The following is a 17,516-nucleotide window of genomic DNA, read 5'->3' as shown; positions in this document are numbered from 1 at the left end:
ACACACACACACACACACACACACACACACACACACACACACACACACACATGGCGCCCCCTGCTGGCCTGGAGCTAGTAGGCATTGCTGCCAATCAACGTGCCTGCAGAAAGCCAAATTTGCTTCACTAGCTTTGCGAATATCCACACATTTCTTTTTTATTCAGTGTCATAGGACAATTCACAAATACATCCGTAATAATATAGCAGAATTAAATATATTTTCTATTTTCCACAGACAATAAAACAGGTATAATTTAGGTCAGCAAACAGCTATTTGTTAGGACCCCGTAATGCCAACCTAGCATTGTGGACTGCAGCCGCTTTTTGACAGTAGATCTCAGTTAGTGATTTTGGGTTATTTTCCGTTGTTGTTGCTTTGACTGAATGGAATCTGACATTCTCGACTCTCTAGAGGATCTTGGGTAAGTGAGGAAATGTAATATGTCGACGAGTGTTGCCCCAAATTAGCCCTAGCACGTTGCCGGGCGTGTTTCTGTGGTAGGCTAGTGATCCTCTTAACTATAACTCTAAACCCCAACTCTTCTCCCTAGTGAACAAACTGCAGGTTAAACGTGGAGCTGTGAAATGCAGTCGAGTGAGCGGTAGAGATGAGTGTAAGTTCATGCATTCAGCAGGTTAGCTGGGTTAGCTGTGCATATGTTTCACAATATTCTTGCAACGTCTGGAAGCTGCTATATGCTACCAGATGTTTTATTTGTCAGTTATTCTTGATAGCTGGTTGATCTGTATTACTTTACTTGCCTAGTTTCTAGCTAAGTCAAAAAAAGATAACATCGTCCAATATTGTTGTTTTATGTAAAAACATTATTATTATTATTATTATTATTATTATTATAAGATATAAAAGTCTGAGGGGCCCAGGAAGATTTCCCGTCCATTAAATAGATGCCCACCGACCGAGGCACTAAGAAGAGATTAGGCGTGGATGACTGACGCGGGCAACCGAGTTTATTTCTCTCTCTGGTTCTGTAAGACAGTGAGACAGCATTTACGGGTCTGTGAAGTACGTCTGGAACACGTATTTGTAATTGCTTCTGTGAACAGAAACCTGACACCAGCCTTGTGATGCTTAGTATATGAAAAAGCTGTGAATTACTTAGGCACGTCATCATACTGCCAGGGTTTGTCTTGGTTTCGGTTGTATCTCGTGTGTGGATATGTGTGACAAACAAAATGCATATTACTGGTCATGTATGAGTCTCTTTTTTTTTTTTTTAATACAGAAAATTCAGCCAATTTGTATTTTCAGTGAGTAGACAAGGGCCCCACACGAGTGTGGTTCTCTGGGGAGAAGGGTGATATGGTAATTGTCAGATTCAACAGGTAGCAGGTTTGACATGGTATGATTGTTTGATGTCAGATGGTGTCACATCCCATTTGCAGGTATCAGGGCCCCCTGCTGGAGGATGGCGCGCTCCAGTCAGCTCTCAGTGGGGGCGCGGCCTCGCCAGAGTTCACCAAATTGTGCGCCTGGCTGGTGTCCGAGCTCAAACTCTACTGCAGACTGGAGGAGAATGTCCAAGCCACTCACTGTGAGTCAGCTACAAGGCATAAACAGAACACTAGCTTCTCTCTGCTGGCCTGGTTATATGAGCTCATGATAGTCTGAGTAGTGCATTGAAAGTCTCCCAAGATGTTTGAAAAAGAAAAAGCATATTAAAACTGTATTTGAAAAGTATAGAAGTAGTGCTTTTGTTTAAAAATGTACCTTGGTTAAAGAGTTTTGACAAAATGGGTTATACAAAATGAAATGTTCAAGAATCAATTAAGTACTAAAACTACCTTCAGTTGGGTATTGTTTAAAAGCTGCCTACTTGTAGTTCAACTCAATTCAGTTTTGAATGGCAAAAAAGCAAAAGGATTTAAGGTCTGTTTTACTCAGTCTGTTGAATAATAGAGATTTGTACTGTATGGTGGCATTTGCTGTCAGTCTTCTCAGACGTGCACGTGTTCACTCTGCACAGGTCCAAGTGAGGCAGAGGGTTTCCAGCTGGAGGTGAGTGGTCTGCTGTCAGAGCTGTGTTGTCCCTACAGCACTCTCACCTCTGGAGACGTCACTCATCGTCTGCTTAATGCCAACAACTGCCAGCTGCTACTCAGTGAGTTCCACACACCACGCTTTGCCCCATTCCCATGGTTCCCTTGTGCCTCTTGAGACACTTCTGAATACTTGATCCTGTTATGTTACCCTGGTTTTCATGAAGAATCTCTTGTCTGTGGGCTTCACATTTGGCGTGAAGTGTTTTTGTTTTTGACGTCATGGATAAATGTCAGGGCACGGCCCGAATCTGAACTGTCTGGTTCCTATCACTTTTAGCGTTTCTCATCTCCGAGCTGGAGGCTTCCAGGATGGTGCAGGTGAACCATCCACAGAAAACGTCCCTGGCTTCAGCCAGCAGTACTGGAGCCAGCCAGCTCTTCCTTGAGCTCAAGGGGATTTGTGTAGCTCTGGGCATGTCTAAACCTCCAGCCAACATCTCCATGTTCCAGTTCTTCACTGGCATTGAGAAGAAGGCAAACACTTCAGCATTATGGACAGGCACCCACGCATGCTCCTATAACAAATGCCAGGTCCTTTGGTAACTGCATTCCATTTTGGTCACATATTTTTGTGGTTCTTTCCACAGGTGAAGGAGGCTTTGTCCAGAGTTCCCTCCACTCATGTTGGGGAACCTCTTTTGAAAAAGACACTTGGGCCTTTTCACTGGGTGAGTAGCAGGATAAACCACTCAAATTAACATGTCTACTCTCACCATAAGCCATTTTAATGAAGTGGGTATTTTTCTGTTCACATTTATTTGGAAAATGTGTTTTTCTGACTGACAAACTGCAAGCCAACAATATAGTGTTTTGTTCTTTAAAAAAAAAAAAAAAAGATTCAATGCTCGGTTCATTTTCAAGTATCCTGGCTGTTATGTCCTGTCATTCACACTTTCAGGAGAAGATTGAAGCCATCAACCAAGCCCTGGCGAACGAGTACGAGGTCAGGAAGCACATGCTGTTGAAACGTCTGGACGTGACGGTTCAGTCCTTCGGTTGGTCAGACAGAGCAAAGGTGACCCTGCCTTCCCCTTCCTGCCCTGGCCAATCAGAACCTCTTGCCCTGGCCAATCAGAATTTCCTGCCCTGTGGCTTTGGCAGCACTTTCATGTAAAATAATTTGTTCCTTTTAATCTTTGGTTTGGTATATCTGGATCAGATATTTAGATTAAGGCAATTTATTCACTGTAGATTTAGTTGCACTGTAAAAATGTTTGCATTGAAAATATATGAAATAGACACTTTAGGCAATGAGGTGTTTCACATGATAAAATTCCCTGAAATAAGAAAAAAAATATGTGAACAGGCTCATAAATCTTACACCTAAAGACCTTTTGGATTCAAGGACTAGACTTGAAAAGCCCTAATCCCCAGTTTGATCCTGTGCCCTGTGGGCATGTTGAGACCACTGTCTCCCCGTCCTATGTTGTTGGCAGACGCATGCTGAGAAGCTGTCTAAAGTCTATCAGCCGCTGCGCTTGGCGCTAGGCTTGAAGGACAGGGTGGGCGTGGCCCACCTGCTGGCGGCCCGAGACGACCTGTCGAAGATCCTGCGTACCAGCAGCGGCCACATCAGAGAGAAGACGGCCTGTGCCATCAACAAGGTGAGCCGCCTCCTTTAACGTGGCAGTAGGGGGAGCTGTTCGTAGTCCACCAGTTTGGTGAGTGCTATACATTGATGACATGAATTCTATCTACTCCTGATGTTTAGACATAAACATGGAATGTGTTAGCTTTTCAAGCCAACCATGGTATATATTTATTCAAATATACACCAGTATACATATGTTTAGTCACTTGTATGTTATAAGCATATGATATGGATGTCTTCCTGAAAGTGAATTCTTGATTTCATGTTCTTGCAGGTTTTGATGGGTCGTGTTCCAGACAGAGGAGGCAGACCCAATGAGATTGAGCCTCCACCTCCGGAGATGCCCACCTGGCAGAAACGGCAAGACGGACCAGCAGGGAGCGGTGGAGGGCAGCATTATGGTGGGGGAGGAAGAGGAGGAGGAGGAGGAGGAGGTGGTGGTGGTGGTGGTGGTGGTGGTGGTGGTGGAAGCAGGGGCGGCTACGAGCAGTACCAGGGCAGCAGAGGTGGTGGGGGCGGGAGGGGTGGTAGAGGCGACAGGGGGGCTAAGGTACAAGGTGGCTGGTCTGAGGGCTCGGGCAGTGGGCACCAGGGTCAATACCAGGATGGAGGAGGGTATCAGGGTGGAGGAAGAGGGGCTTACGGAGGTGGAGGATATCAGGCAGCCCAGCAGGGGCCAGGCTATTCAGGAGGGGGCTACCAAGGGGGCCAGCAAGGGCAGAGCTACCCTGGAGGGGGCTACTATGGTGGGGGTGTGCCTCAGGGCAGAGGTGGGGGCTACCAGCATGAGAGCCACTATCAAGATGGAGGCCGCCAGCAAGAGAAGGGCAGTCGGGGAGGTCGTGTGGGGAGAGGCAGAGGGGGCAGAGGTGGTGGGGGTCAAAGTGGAGGATGGGGTGGGAGAGGTGGGCAGAATTTTAATCAGGGAGGGCAGTTTGAGCAGTTCTTTCAACAAGGAGGCCACCAGTATAACCAGTCAGGCTTCGGACAGGGATATTACACCAGCTGAGGGAAAATGTGCTTTAATCCCTGATACAATGAGCATGTGGGATCAGGTGAGACGCCAGAAAGATTCAGGCCTTAAGAACACACCGTGCAGAGATGGACAGTTTGGACAACAGGGTTCCTGCGTCTGTCTTGTCCTTGGAAACGACATTGGTGGGATCTGTGCTGAAAGAACAGTGTGCTTTTTTTATTGCATGCGTGTGGTTACGAACCAACAAGCTCGTGTTCCTAGTACATCTTTTGTAACACCTAAGTTCATTCATAAAGTACGTGGCTGAGGTGCAGTTGATGTCCTGTAAGAACTTTTGGGCCACACGAGGTTTTGACATTTCATGTTGCTTAGGTCACCTGCTTGAGTTATGATAACCTAATGTTATTTCTGAAAAAGCCTTATACCTGAAATTGTTCAGCAAGGGGAAGAGAAGCTTTAAGATTGTTGCAGCAGATTTATGGGCACATCCATAACTTTGAGTTGACTTCACTGTCCTAGAACTCCATTCAGATTCTGTGGTGGTACTGAAATTGATCAATCCTTGAAAATGAAACTGACTTTAGTACATTTTTTTGCTTTTTGCTTTAAGTGTTTTGTTTACAAACAATCCTTACAAGAGGTGAAGGATAAAGGTAGGCATTGCCTTTTCTATCTGAGTGGGGGAAAATTACTTTGACTCATTTGTATTGAAGAACCTAAAGCTGCTTGTTGGGGGGAGGGGGTGTGTTCCTTTGAAAAACAGTTTGAATGTTCAAATGGTGACAGCAATAAAGCAGAGTGTGTTAACATCATCTTCGTCCTTTCTGTCTGATGTGTCCCTTTTACAAATGTGAGCCTTCATGTTGTGCTGAGCTGGGATGTTGAAGCCATTGGTTCACCAGTATCGGTTTGTAACTTCCCCGTGAGAGCGTTCCGTTTTCTAGCATTATCCACCAGGGGGCGACTTAGTCACATAACCAAGTTTTAAACCACAACTAACGCGTAATGATGACCCTGGGTGATAGTCGCGCTTTAAAGGGAGCAGCTCCGTCTCGTGTTGTAACGGCTCATCTGCATTAGAGTAGGAGTTCTTTCCGTTTGAAGGGAGAAATGACTGACTCGTTTCTTTAGTGGTGTGTGGTTTGAAAATGCACAGAGTAGCGTGTGCTTTACAAAGGCTGAGTGCGTGCTCTTCTAAGGCTGGTCCTCGTGCCAGACAGCGGAGCAGTGACCCTCGTGCCTATGGCATGCTCATGCATGTTCCCCTGGTGCATGTGCCACCAGATGTGCGTGATCCTTTTAATCGTCTGTAGTTCGATCGCAAACAAACCAGTCAACACCTTAAGAGGGAGTGTTGATCAACAACGTGTGATAGATATATGAAACAGAAAATGGTTTCCACAATAATCAAACTAATTTTGCCATAGCGAAAAAAGTACTTACACGGGCACATTTATTTCAGAAACTACAAGTGACATTCAGACCAGTAATTGCACTATGGAGGGACATTTTAAAGACAGTGGGTTATATTCCAACTCTTTAACGATCCTCTCGTATTTATCCTTGTAGTGTAAAGATGAGGACAGTACTATCAGCATGAGTGAAGACACATGAGGTTTTTTCCTTCGTGATAGTGATAAAAGCAAATACAGAAATGGTAAGAGTCTCAAACGGACATCCATACATCCTTCAGAAGAAGAAAAAAAGCGAAAGGAACTGTTTTTTCTATAAAAAAAATATACTTACATAAAACATTTTAAATAGCATTAAATTAACCAATCTTGAAAATAATATTTCATATTAGTCAATGGGTAATAGCAAGGAATTTTCACCTAATTATAAAACAAATATCCTTTTCATCCAAAGGATAAAAGAACAGAAACAAATCCCTTGGTCTCATTAGTAAGTGGGTCTGCATTATAGATAAACCCCTGAGATAACTCAACCAGAATGATTGTGGCAATGATCTTGCCCCATAGAAGTATTATTCAAATTATGGCAATCACTAAACACTTAGCTTCAGCCCATTTCCTTCTTAGAACTGAATCACAGTGTAGAACCATTCAAAACCAGATTTTGGTTGATTTCTTTTTAAAGAACCCAAACCCATAATAAGGTTTGTGAAATAACTTATCTAGAGGCAGACACAGGACATTTGTACATGTGACAAGTGGAACTTGCTACCAATTCAAACATACTGATGATATAAAACATTTGTCATGCGTTACCCTGAATAAATGACACTAAATAAAATGTGTTTTTCTCAAGTACACCAGTCAATAATAATTACCAATGTGGTTATGAAGATTGCATTGATAATTAGCCTATACAATAATAATTTAATATAAAAATACATCAACAGTGACGCTGAAGGAATGTGTACTAGACTATAAATCTTTCATGTCAGTCCTTGTTCACGACATTCCCTTGATTGCATGGTAGCTTTTAGAGACTTTTACTTTTACCTCATATACCTGTTTGCATGCTGAAACTCTGCGAAAGCACCAGTGTCTGCGTAACCCTCACCTTTGATCAGCTTGGTATTTTTTCACATTCACCTTCAAGCAGCTCAGTGTGCATGTCACTGAAGGGAAGCCTTATGCTTGAATTCTTTAGACTAAACTGCCATAATAAGCATGAAGCCACTATGCTACATTATAGTCTATAGAGTGTGACCTTGGGTTAAAGAAACTCAATACCCACTCAGTAAAGTGGCCAGTAGTGAGCAAAAACAGAAATAGATCAGTTAGCGTGATGTCAATGTCATATTATTGTGCTAGCTGCAACCTAACATATCTATAATTAGCAAACATGTTTGTATTCTTAGCTGAAGTGTTCCCTTAACTTGAGACATGAGATGAACAGAAAACTTAAACTTGCTGTGTGTCTAAATCAAACACCTCCGTTTCAAATGTGACACATGAAGAGATGGTTCTGGGTTGACATCCCCAGCTGCTAGAGCTGTCAGCTAATCATGTCAGCACTAATTCATTTGGCTGCTGGCAGGCCTTCCCCTCTGTGCCATCAGACCCTGACAACTCCTGCAGCTGCACGATTTGTTTTCAACCTCCTCAAGTTCCCCCACATGACCCTCCTGCAGTGTTTCCTCCACTGGCTCCTTAAAGTGGCTCACATCAGATTTAAAACACTGACACTCACTTACAAAGCCATAACTGGACCAGCTCCCACGTCCCTAGAAGCACCAACCAAACCCTGTCCTACACCACACTGCCTTCAAGCCACTGGAACTATTCAACCTGAACCACCATCCCTCAGCATACAGAGACATGGAGACTCTTCTCTGTCCTGCACCAACATGGTGGACTGAACTTCCTCTGGCTGAGACGCTTCTGAGACACTTCTGTCTTCAAAGATTGAAGACTCACCTCTTCATGGAGTCACTCAACACTTTAATATGCACTTTAAAAAACCTCTTTGTTTATAGTCTTCCTTCCATTCTAGCTGGGCTTTAGCATGATAGCATTACTGACAGTGCAACATCACAGCAGTAGAATGAAGTCAAAGGTCCCAATCAGTCAGACAGAAAATAACCCCAGTCGTCTTAGTGACCTGAATGTCACCACTATCACTGTCACAGTTATTGACTGTTATCATGCCTTGGATGTAATCAATATGACCTACTTCCTCATAGAGAAAACTTCTGTCTGTGTCTGCATCCCTGTTTGTGCATGTGTTGCCCTGTCTGTATGTCTGCCTTACCCAGGGTTCACCTCAACATGTAACTGATCTGGACACGAAAGCTCTGAAACTCTGTATTTCCTTGGCGACTGACCAAATTTCCTATTCCATCCTCTAGCACCAGGCAACAGTAGCCAGACAAACCACTGGCCAGCAATAGAACAGCTGACAAGGAAAGATGAGAGCAGACACTCTGTCCATTTCTCTCTCTGTCTGTGTCTCTGTCTTTGTATTTCACACATATAGTGCAAAACGTTCCTCCAAACCTGCTTGGTAACCATAATCTTATGGTTGATATATCATATGGTTGATATAACCATAATATATATGGTTGTTATATATAAGTTGAAGATCACCTCTGGAGAGCTCTGATAAGTCAGGTGCCTTGATCAGTCTGTTCTGAAGCACATGAATAAAATATGAATAAAACATGAACAAAACATGCTGATTTGAAGTCCTGCTGCAGACATGCACATGAACAGCAGTACTGATGTGTTATTATTGTAACAATAAAACAAAGAAACATTACATTACATAACATCACATAAACGTAAATGTTGTCCTTGGTAATACCTTATTTTATAATGGGACAATTGTTTATCTGATCTTTATTGTTACTTTCTTAACAGGATCTCGATGATTTCTACTCTCTGTGGCACTGATCTGAGCTACATACCTTCTCCTCAAGTCCATAATGAGATACTGCTCAAAGATGAGTAGTGTTATCCATTTCTCTACAATGGCACCGTAAGTGTATTACCACCCTTGACACAACATGCCTTTCTGCACAATTGCTACTCATCCCATATTTATCTGTGCACTAGGGTGGTTACGGTGTCACGGTTTCACTGTGAGTCACGTATGATTGGATGGCGATCTCACCATTGACTTTTTCAAAATACCATTTTAAAACACATTTCAATCTATTACATCTACTTTTTTGTTTTGTTTTCCTTATATCAGCAGTTCTCATCCCTTTTGAGTCCTAAGGGTGTGGACTGTGTGGAAAGCTGAGTGAGCCACGCTTCACTGCTCCCTCGTCTCCTTCATCTAGCACGTCTGTAACTTTATCATTAATGCACCGAAGAATACCGCAGTACTGACCATAACTAGACCAATCAGTGATCTAGTTTTGTCTTAACAGAGTTTTGTCTTAACAGAGTTTTCTATTCTATTTTCTTGGCCCATGTCCCTTTCCTCAGTCACTGTGTTTCAGCTTTTAATGACAATATAATAAATATTGACAATGTATTCAAATTTATGATAAAGTTCTTAAAAATATGTTATCAAAAATACAATATTGTAAATACTTAAAAGCTGATATTTGTGTCATAAGTACTATACTGGCTATGTTCTTTTAAGTCCATGCAAAACATTTTTTCATGTTTCGACTATAAACAATAACCCCAGGCTTTTTGTAATGATTTCATTTTTGTAATGATTTGTTACTTTTCTCTACTATCTACTATTAAAATGTTTACATTAGATTATCATACTGTGAAAATTCCAAACCACAAAACCTCTTCAGTGCATCCAAAACATCTTTACAAACTATTATAACATTATATTATAGCCTTATATTACAGGCTCATATATTAACATTATATATTATATATTAACATTATAGCCTTGTGAATGTCACCTATTTATAACTATTCACTGTCCCATAAAAGACATGCAAACATTTCAAAATCCCCCAAAGCTTAACTAAAACATGTAAGCCAACCAATAAATATGAATAACTTTAGTTCTATGTAGTGTGTTTTAAATGTAAGTAACATTGTGTGTATAGCTCATTCCAGTTATCCCTCTGTTCACATGACCTCACAAGCCAAGATGGGATTCGTCTCAATCATAAGCTTGTACTACAGTAACTGAAGCAGACTGGAGAATAGAGATGCATGCAGTAACTGAACTACTCCGAGATTTCAGGTCAATAACCCCCAAAAGAAATTTCCTTAAAACAAACAAAAACCCCCACTTTCCTTAAACTGCAGTGTTCATGTGAACTAAGTGGCTTCTCACTTACAGTGTCCAGTCCAAAAGCATCTTTGTGATCCAGACTGGCACCAAAGAGCCCCAGCGCAGTCCTGCATTCTCACAGACTGCCCCCATCCCTGTGACTCCTACCCCAGTCCTCCGTTCCCCTGCTCCCACCTCTGTCACTGCTCAGGTACAGGTGGTGGGGGGGCTATTCCTGGTCAGTCAGGGGCCTGACACAAAGCAGCATGTCCCCCAGTGAGGACAGTCTTCGGGGTCGCAGCACAGGGAGTCTCCACAGGGGCCTGCTCACGTCTGCGCTGTCAAGTCAGCTGATCTGAGGAGAGGGCCAGAGAGAAACAACAAAAATATCATTAGAGCTCTTTACATCAAACAGATTAAAGATTAAAGGCTTTGTAAGAAAAATAATTAGGAATACATTTAAAAAAAAACAATACTATAAAGTATAAAACATATATAACAAACATATAACATAACATAAAAGACATAAGTGTGGGCCAGGGTTAACATTTGGAAAAAAACAACAAAACAAAACAATAGAGCAAGTTGCAGACATGGTTCCTGAGTTTGATTTATATTAAAAAATAATTTTTTCAGGATCCTTAAAGCAATTTTAAGGATTTTAATTTGTACCAGTTAGAAACAGAATCAGGCACACTACAGAATTTGCCTGTTCTAGCGTTTATGAATTTTTTGTGACATGCCTTAACAACAAACATTTTCCGTTCACATTTCTAAGACCTTGGGAATTAAAAAGATAACCAAGCTAAATCTAACCTAAGCCTAGAAGCAGAACTAACGTTCACATGCCCTAGTTACATATTCAGATATGCCAGCAATCCCCCAATGACCTTTTTTTTCAATACACCATATTACATAATAAAACCACGACACACTGTAAAGTAGCTGAACATTTCAAACTAGGCCCTTTATCTTGATCAACCTTTAACGCATTCTCCTGAAACCCAAAACAAGGGATGTGTGCGCTCCTAAAATAGCCTGCTGGAGGCCAGGAGACCGCGGCCCCAGAAAGCAGGAACCTCTTCATATTAACCAGCATCCCACCCAGAGCCACGGCAGCCTGCCGTCTCCATGACAATGGAGGAGACAGGGCTAGTGAACAAGATGCTGTGGAAGCATGAGAGGAGATAGGGTGGAGTGAGGTGAAGGCGGGGGAGGGGTTTATTGATTGATTGATTGTTTTTTTTAGTGTCTGAGGTTCAAACTGGTAAATGTACAGCATTGTGCTTAGTGGCTCATTTTCTGTGTACCAATTGCAGAATCTACCACAAAAATTTTGATAAAGCAGAAGTTCTGTTGTGTCCCTTCTCATGCAATGGTCTCCTAAGGTCAGAAAATGTCTCATACTCTAGGCTGGTGATTAAGTGTACAGATATTAGATATTGACTAGGTGTACAGATATTAGATATTGATTAGGTGTACAGATATATGCTCCACTGCAGTCCGTTTAGTATTTGGTTTTCTAACACTGATATATGTTACATATTATGTATGTTGACTTATATAAGGTACACGTTATGTATGTTGCTTTTTAAACATTACACGTTGTTTACATGATCTATATTATCTCTATTTTCCTGTGTCATGTCTGCTTCCTAAGATCATGAACATCAAAGTCCCTACCAGGTTCAAATGACCCTGGTCTTTCACCTCGGAGACGTCTGTGCTGTGGGGATCCCGTGGCTGAGGTCCATTCCTCTCTGTGTCCTCAGTCTGGTCCTGTGAGTCCCTCCGTCCCTGGCTGCTCACTGGTGCCCCCTGCATGTCGTTCTCCCAGCATGCAAAGCCTTTACTCTTGGAGGGCTTGCGGTGCGGTCGGCACCTCATCTTGGGGAAGGTGTGTGATCCGGCATTGGCTGCCTGGGCCCATCCATGCTCGGGCCACAGAGGTTCTGTCTGCGTGGCCTGGCTCGTGGTGGCCCGCTGCAGACGCACAGAGATGCGCTGGGCTGAGCCCGTCACCAGCGTGATGGACTTGCCCTCCAGGTTCGGCCCAGCACCCGCTGAGGACATGGAGGGGAACTCAAACACCTCATCTTCATCTGGAGAGGCAGGAGATGCCACGACAGGGAGGAAAAGCAAGGGAGGAAAAGACTAAACTCAGATCAGTTTATCCAAATAATTTCAAAATTCAAAAGAATCAATAATAGCAAGAAAAAGTCTTTCATTTCAATCATTTACAGTTCAACTACTCTTGGAATGATCCAATAAAAAAATTAGAATGTTTTACGGATTTACTGTGTGTTGGACTCCATGTAAACCCTGCGTGGGTTAACCCCGCCCCCATATGGGTTAACCCTGCCCCTGCACAAGTGTGGGCGGGCCGTACCTTTGCAGGCAGGCAGCGTGGGGCTGCTGGGTAGCGAGCTGTGGGTGAGGGCTCCAGGCGACACGCTCCCCAGGGAGGTGCAGCGTGGCAGGCGACGGCACGCAAGCACCAGCAGCTCCCGGCACTGTTTATGGCAGTTCACACCACAGTCTGTGGAGAGCAGACAGGGGACGCACTTCTAAATTAACATGCAGTGTGATGCCACTGAAGAGAAACCAAATGCATTCCATTCTTACAATCATTTAAAAGTGATATGACATAATGAAGATGATCACTATAATTATATATAATGACAGAGGGACAAAGGGGAACTGAACCTTTGCACTTGTAGCCTTGTTTGATAATCCCCCAGAGCTGAGGAGGTGGACATCCAGATGGGAGGAGGTGAAAAGAGGGAGAGAGAGAGAGAACATAAGTAGAAACACGTAAGACATGCATGTTGAAGGGAGCACTTTGAAGTATGCCAGTGTGCAATAAACAGGATACATCCAAACACACCCTTCCTGTACAGCACTCTGTGTGTGTGTGTGTGCGTGTGTGTGTGTGTGTGTGCCTGCATGCATGCTTCATCCCAGCCCTAGTAGCTTCTGATTCATGTCTAGCTATCTGTGTAAATACAGTATAATTAGTTTAACAGTGACTACAAACTGCACTATAATTATTCGACCTCATGCTCAGCCTAATAAACCGCAAAGCCACCCATTGTTTGCCTTGCGTGTCTGTGAAACAGTGCAAAGGCCTTCACCTAATTACAAAACTGTTTGCTCATTACTGTACATAAAAGTCACATAACAGGTTGATGGAGGGATTTTTTGGTACTCTGTAGAGTACAATCCAATGCACATGCTATACACATCAAAATCATAAGAGATGAAAAAACGACACAGTGAAATATCACAGTAAAGTCAAGGTGATGTTAGTCTGTAACCACATAGCATACGTTCTGTGTCAGAGGTCCTAAGCTTGAGCTTACCTGTCTGTAGTGTGATAATCTTTGCACAACAACAGGATGCAAGCATGTGTAAGCATGCGCTGTCTGACTACACACTATTCTTCACCCACAGTGACCAAAATTTGCTTCATCAGACCATTTAGACCCACAGGCTGTAAACGCCACCTGGTACCTAGCAACTACTCTAGAATGCAGTGATGGTCTGATAATTGTCTGATAATTGTCTGATAATTGCAGTGTATTAGGTTCAGCGGGGCCTGGAGATAGGGAGCGAGTCCTTACAAATCCGGCGCAGTGCTCACAGAAGGTAGGCTTCAGGTAGGTCATCTCCTGAAAGTTATGGATGAAGCCGGGGCCCATTTTACACTGCAGCACTGGGTTGGCGCGGAGGAAGTACGCCATCATCTCGTCCTTACTGATCAGACCATCCCTGCACACACACACAAAGGAGAAGTTCAAAAAAATAGTGGCCATGTTATTTAATACCAGTGTGATGCATGAATAGTGAAAATACAACTTGGACTACATGAAATACACCCGGACTACACCAGCCTACACCCAGACTACACCCAGCCTACACCCGGACTACACCCAGCTCTCGCTTGCACATGTTCGTTCCTACCATCATTCCCACCGTCTTTCCCACCGTCATTCTGCCATGAGTAAGAGAAGGAGGGTCTGCGTCTCTCTCAGAACTCAAACAGATGGCATACAGTGGTCCCCTCACTGATCTGGCCATAATATGATTCGCTTGCTCTAGAGAACAGATGAAGCTATCAGCAGACCAGCTGACTCTCTATATGTGTGTGTGTGAGTGCATGTGTGTCTGTGCCATATGCTATGTGTCCTTCATGGCTATAACCTTCAGCCCTCCTGAAGACAGAGTGAGAGAAACACTCTCCTCACACTGTCCAGCCAAAGGTGTGAGGTCGTCCTGAGAAGAGTTGGATCTGTGTGTTTACTGAGCACACTGATGTCATTTTTAAGATCACAGTTCACCCACAGCTTCTGCTCCAAAACCTATAATTCCATGAAGCTTCACTGGTTTAAAAGTGGGATGTATGCTACTGCCGTGTAATTGGGTAAGTGGGTGGTGCAGATATTGTAACTGCATTTACAATAGTCAGCCTAGTAACACCTAGAAAACATGAAATTAAAGTCGCACTATTGTACCAAACCTGAGGCACAGTAAACTGGTCTTTTTTTGCAAAATATTAACTAAAATACCTAATCATGATAAAACCATATTTCTCTGAGTATACCTTATATATGTGCTACTATGTGTTAGTATGTGCTAGCATGTGTTAGCATTTAGATAATATGTGAAAGTCACAGGGAGAAAGAGACGTGTGTGGTCAGTGTGATGACTCACTGGTCTTTATCTAGGACGCAGAAGGAGTCCAGGAAAGGAAAGTTTGCTGCTATGCTCTCAAAGTCTTCCTGGGAAATGTAGTCATCGTGATCGTGATCGTAGTTACGAAACACAGACTTTACATGAGAAAAGGGACAAAAAAGACTTAATGATGCTATAGAGAGAATCAAATATCTCTCCTTAGCCCTAAACAAACATGTCAAATGAATCACTGCAATGTTAAGTGAATCACTGCATTGTAAAATGAATCCTTTTTTGCACGCTCTTATTAACTTTCATTATTGGCAATGTCAGCATTTCTGCCTGAAGTTCTGAGAGAAATGTAAGAGTTGTCTTACATCTACCACTTTCCTGATGTGTCTGTTGACAACAGAGGGGTCCGGCTTGGTGTTGACACCTGACGCCCAGTCGAGGGGAACCTGTGTCTTATTGGGGGTCGTTGGTGATGTGGGCTATATAGGACAAACGAGAGACAACATGATTAGGACAGAAGCCACGATCAAACAATGGTGCAATACACAATTATACCAGGTGCATGGTCCTGTACACAAAGACCTATTCTGTTTATATGCATGAGTTAAACTGAACACTTATAGTAGTAAGATGCCGTGTAAAGTGTAGTAGAATGATTCTGATCCAGTAACCCACTGGGCAAAATCCAGGAGAAATGTGTGAAACAGCTCTTTAAAAAAATCCCCAACACATCTAATACAGTATTTATGGTGATTTCAGATTGGAAACTTGTGGACCATATGGCCAGTCGCCCACTCTTCAGAATGCCTGTCTGGTGGGTGGAGTCTCTTCAGAATGCCTGTCTGGTCTAGCCTCCACTGTGGGCCTGTGTGTACACTCACCAGAGACTTGGGGTTGCGTGGTTCTCGAAGCAGAGACAGTTCATAAATCTCATCCTCAGTGTAGTAGAGATCCAGGGAAAGCTACAGGACCCAGGACACAGTAATGAATGACACATGAACTGTACAGATCCAGGACACAGTAATGAATGACACAGGAACTGTACAGACCCAGGACACAAAGCCAACATAATGGCTTTATTTGTCTTTCATAATATCAGTGATGAAAAATAAAGTTAATTAATAAATTAATTATTTTTCTACACACATTGTACTGTAGCATTAACCTAAAGAATGCCTGGACATCACCCACTAAAGGCTTGCTGACTAAAGAGTTGTTATCCAGTGAGCGGAGGACATTCCTTGTGTTCAGGGTTGAAAGCAACATCCCAACATTCCTACATACATGGCCCTTGCTGTAAAAATGGTACAAAGACTGAATAAACAGACAGATAGACTATTCCTGTGCCAACCTCTGTGGACAGTCACAGAGCCAGACACACTGAATTCAGTTTTATCCCCCAAGCAGTATCTTTGTTGCATTCCTAATTTAAAAATGGTTAATCAATTCAAAATAATTTGGATGATCGATTTCAAATAAGCACTATGAATTTCCACTGTATATGAAAAGTCTTATATAAATGAACTTGCCTTGTCTAAATAGTTGTTATTGTGTCTTTTCTTGTGTCTATACATTGATCTTGTGTGTTCTCTTGTGCTATGTTTGTGGTTTATTTTTACTGTGTCCAGTAATGGCTATTCTTTCTGACTGTCTGTCCATTTGTGTCTCTCTACATACTGAAGGAGAGCAGGTGGAGGTGTACTGACCATCAGCAGGTGGGGGTGTACTGACCATGAGCAGGTGGAGGTGTACTGATCATCAGCAGGTGGAGGTGTACTGACCGTGAGCAGGTGGATGAGGTCCATGTTGGGCTCTCCCTGGGTGGCTGTGCTCTGTAGTGCCACCAGCTCGCTGAAGGTCAGGTAGAGTTGCTGCATCTTGGCAATGTTGAGCTTACTGTCCTCCACCCGGTCGGGAAAGACTACATGCACAGCGATCAGGTCCTTCAGGTGCACGCCCAGGATGGGGATCTTTAAGCCCTCGCACTCGCCATAGGCCTTGCGATACGCGCTGTAGTTACCGTTGGATGCCACCAGCTCAGTCATCTCGCTCCAGATCTGCTCCGCGGAAGGAAGGTGCATGATTAGATAATAGGGGTCAAAATAACCAATCAGGAATGAATGTGTATGTTTGTGCCCTGTTGAGATTGGTAAAAAAAAAAATTGTAGTCTATGATAATTTTGTATAAATCCTCAAATAAGACTCATCACAGTTAAACGTTACTGACTGTGTGAGAGCGGCTGGAAACCTCATCCAGAGCACTGCCAGGCTGTGAGCCGTTACCTTGGTGACATCGGGGCTGAGGTGAGAGTGTGTTTCCTTCAGCCGAGAGATAGAGCTGTGACTGAGACCACCAACCACAGCCATCAGCGTGTTGAAGTTCTGCAGGTGTAAGAGTTTCTGAAGGGGGGACGGAAGGGGAAAAAAAGACAGTTATGGGGGGGGGGGGGGGGGGGGGCACATAAAACAATTCCCACAATACACCTCCACAAACCATTCAGTGTCCTACAGAAGAAAGGCAAATCTCTTCAGAACACTT

At 43.2% G+C, this 17,516-nt stretch overlaps 2 protein-coding genes across 13 annotated transcripts in view; one reads left to right on the top strand and one right to left on the bottom strand.

The window, feature by feature from the left end:
* The first annotated feature begins 44 nt into the window (after positions 1-44).
* fam98a (family with sequence similarity 98 member A) lies at positions 45-5,442 on the top strand. The gene is made up of 8 exons (XM_027032334.3): positions 45-424; positions 1,407-1,555; positions 1,988-2,122; positions 2,341-2,537; positions 2,651-2,731; positions 2,962-3,078; positions 3,500-3,667; positions 3,929-5,442. Exons 1-8 carry the CDS (start codon positions 387-389, stop codon positions 4,661-4,663), a joined length of 1,620 nt encoding a protein of 539 aa, XP_026888135.3. The 5' UTR covers positions 45-386; the 3' UTR covers positions 4,664-5,442.
* Positions 5,443-6,066: 624 nt separating this feature from the next.
* The window catches only part of rasgrp3 (RAS guanyl releasing protein 3 (calcium and DAG-regulated)), a 36,545-nt gene continuing 25,095 nt past the window's right edge, over positions 6,067-17,516 (bottom strand). For 8 of the 12 annotated variants that reach the window (XM_035532907.2, XM_081721650.1, XM_081721649.1 and 5 more), the window contains 10 exons: positions 17,261-17,377; positions 16,759-17,034; positions 15,859-15,939; positions 15,343-15,456; positions 15,005-15,120; positions 13,915-14,062; positions 12,998-13,034; positions 12,681-12,830; positions 11,975-12,393; positions 6,067-10,646 (listed from right to left, as the gene is read on the bottom strand). In XM_035532907.2, coding sequence (XP_035388800.2) covers positions 10,638-10,646; positions 11,975-12,393; positions 12,681-12,830; positions 12,998-13,034; positions 13,915-14,062; positions 15,005-15,120; positions 15,343-15,456; positions 15,859-15,939; positions 16,759-17,034; positions 17,261-17,377 — 1,467 coding nt within the window. In that variant the 3' untranslated portion in view covers positions 6,067-10,637. The remainder of the gene's footprint in view (positions 10,647-11,974; positions 12,394-12,680; positions 12,831-12,997; positions 13,035-13,914; positions 14,063-15,004; positions 15,121-15,342; positions 15,457-15,858; positions 15,940-16,758; positions 17,035-17,260; positions 17,378-17,516) is intronic. The other 4 variants (XR_014125574.1, XM_081721645.1, XM_081721646.1 and 1 more) reach the window with 4 other exon arrangements.

The sequence above is a fragment of the Electrophorus electricus genome, chromosome 10, assembly GCF_041902795.1.
Source record: "Electrophorus electricus isolate QZ-2024a chromosome 10, ASM4190279v1, whole genome shotgun sequence".
Lineage (NCBI taxonomy): Eukaryota > Metazoa > Chordata > Actinopteri > Gymnotiformes > Gymnotidae > Electrophorus > Electrophorus electricus.
This window is presented reverse-complemented; position numbering and strand designations above follow the sequence as displayed.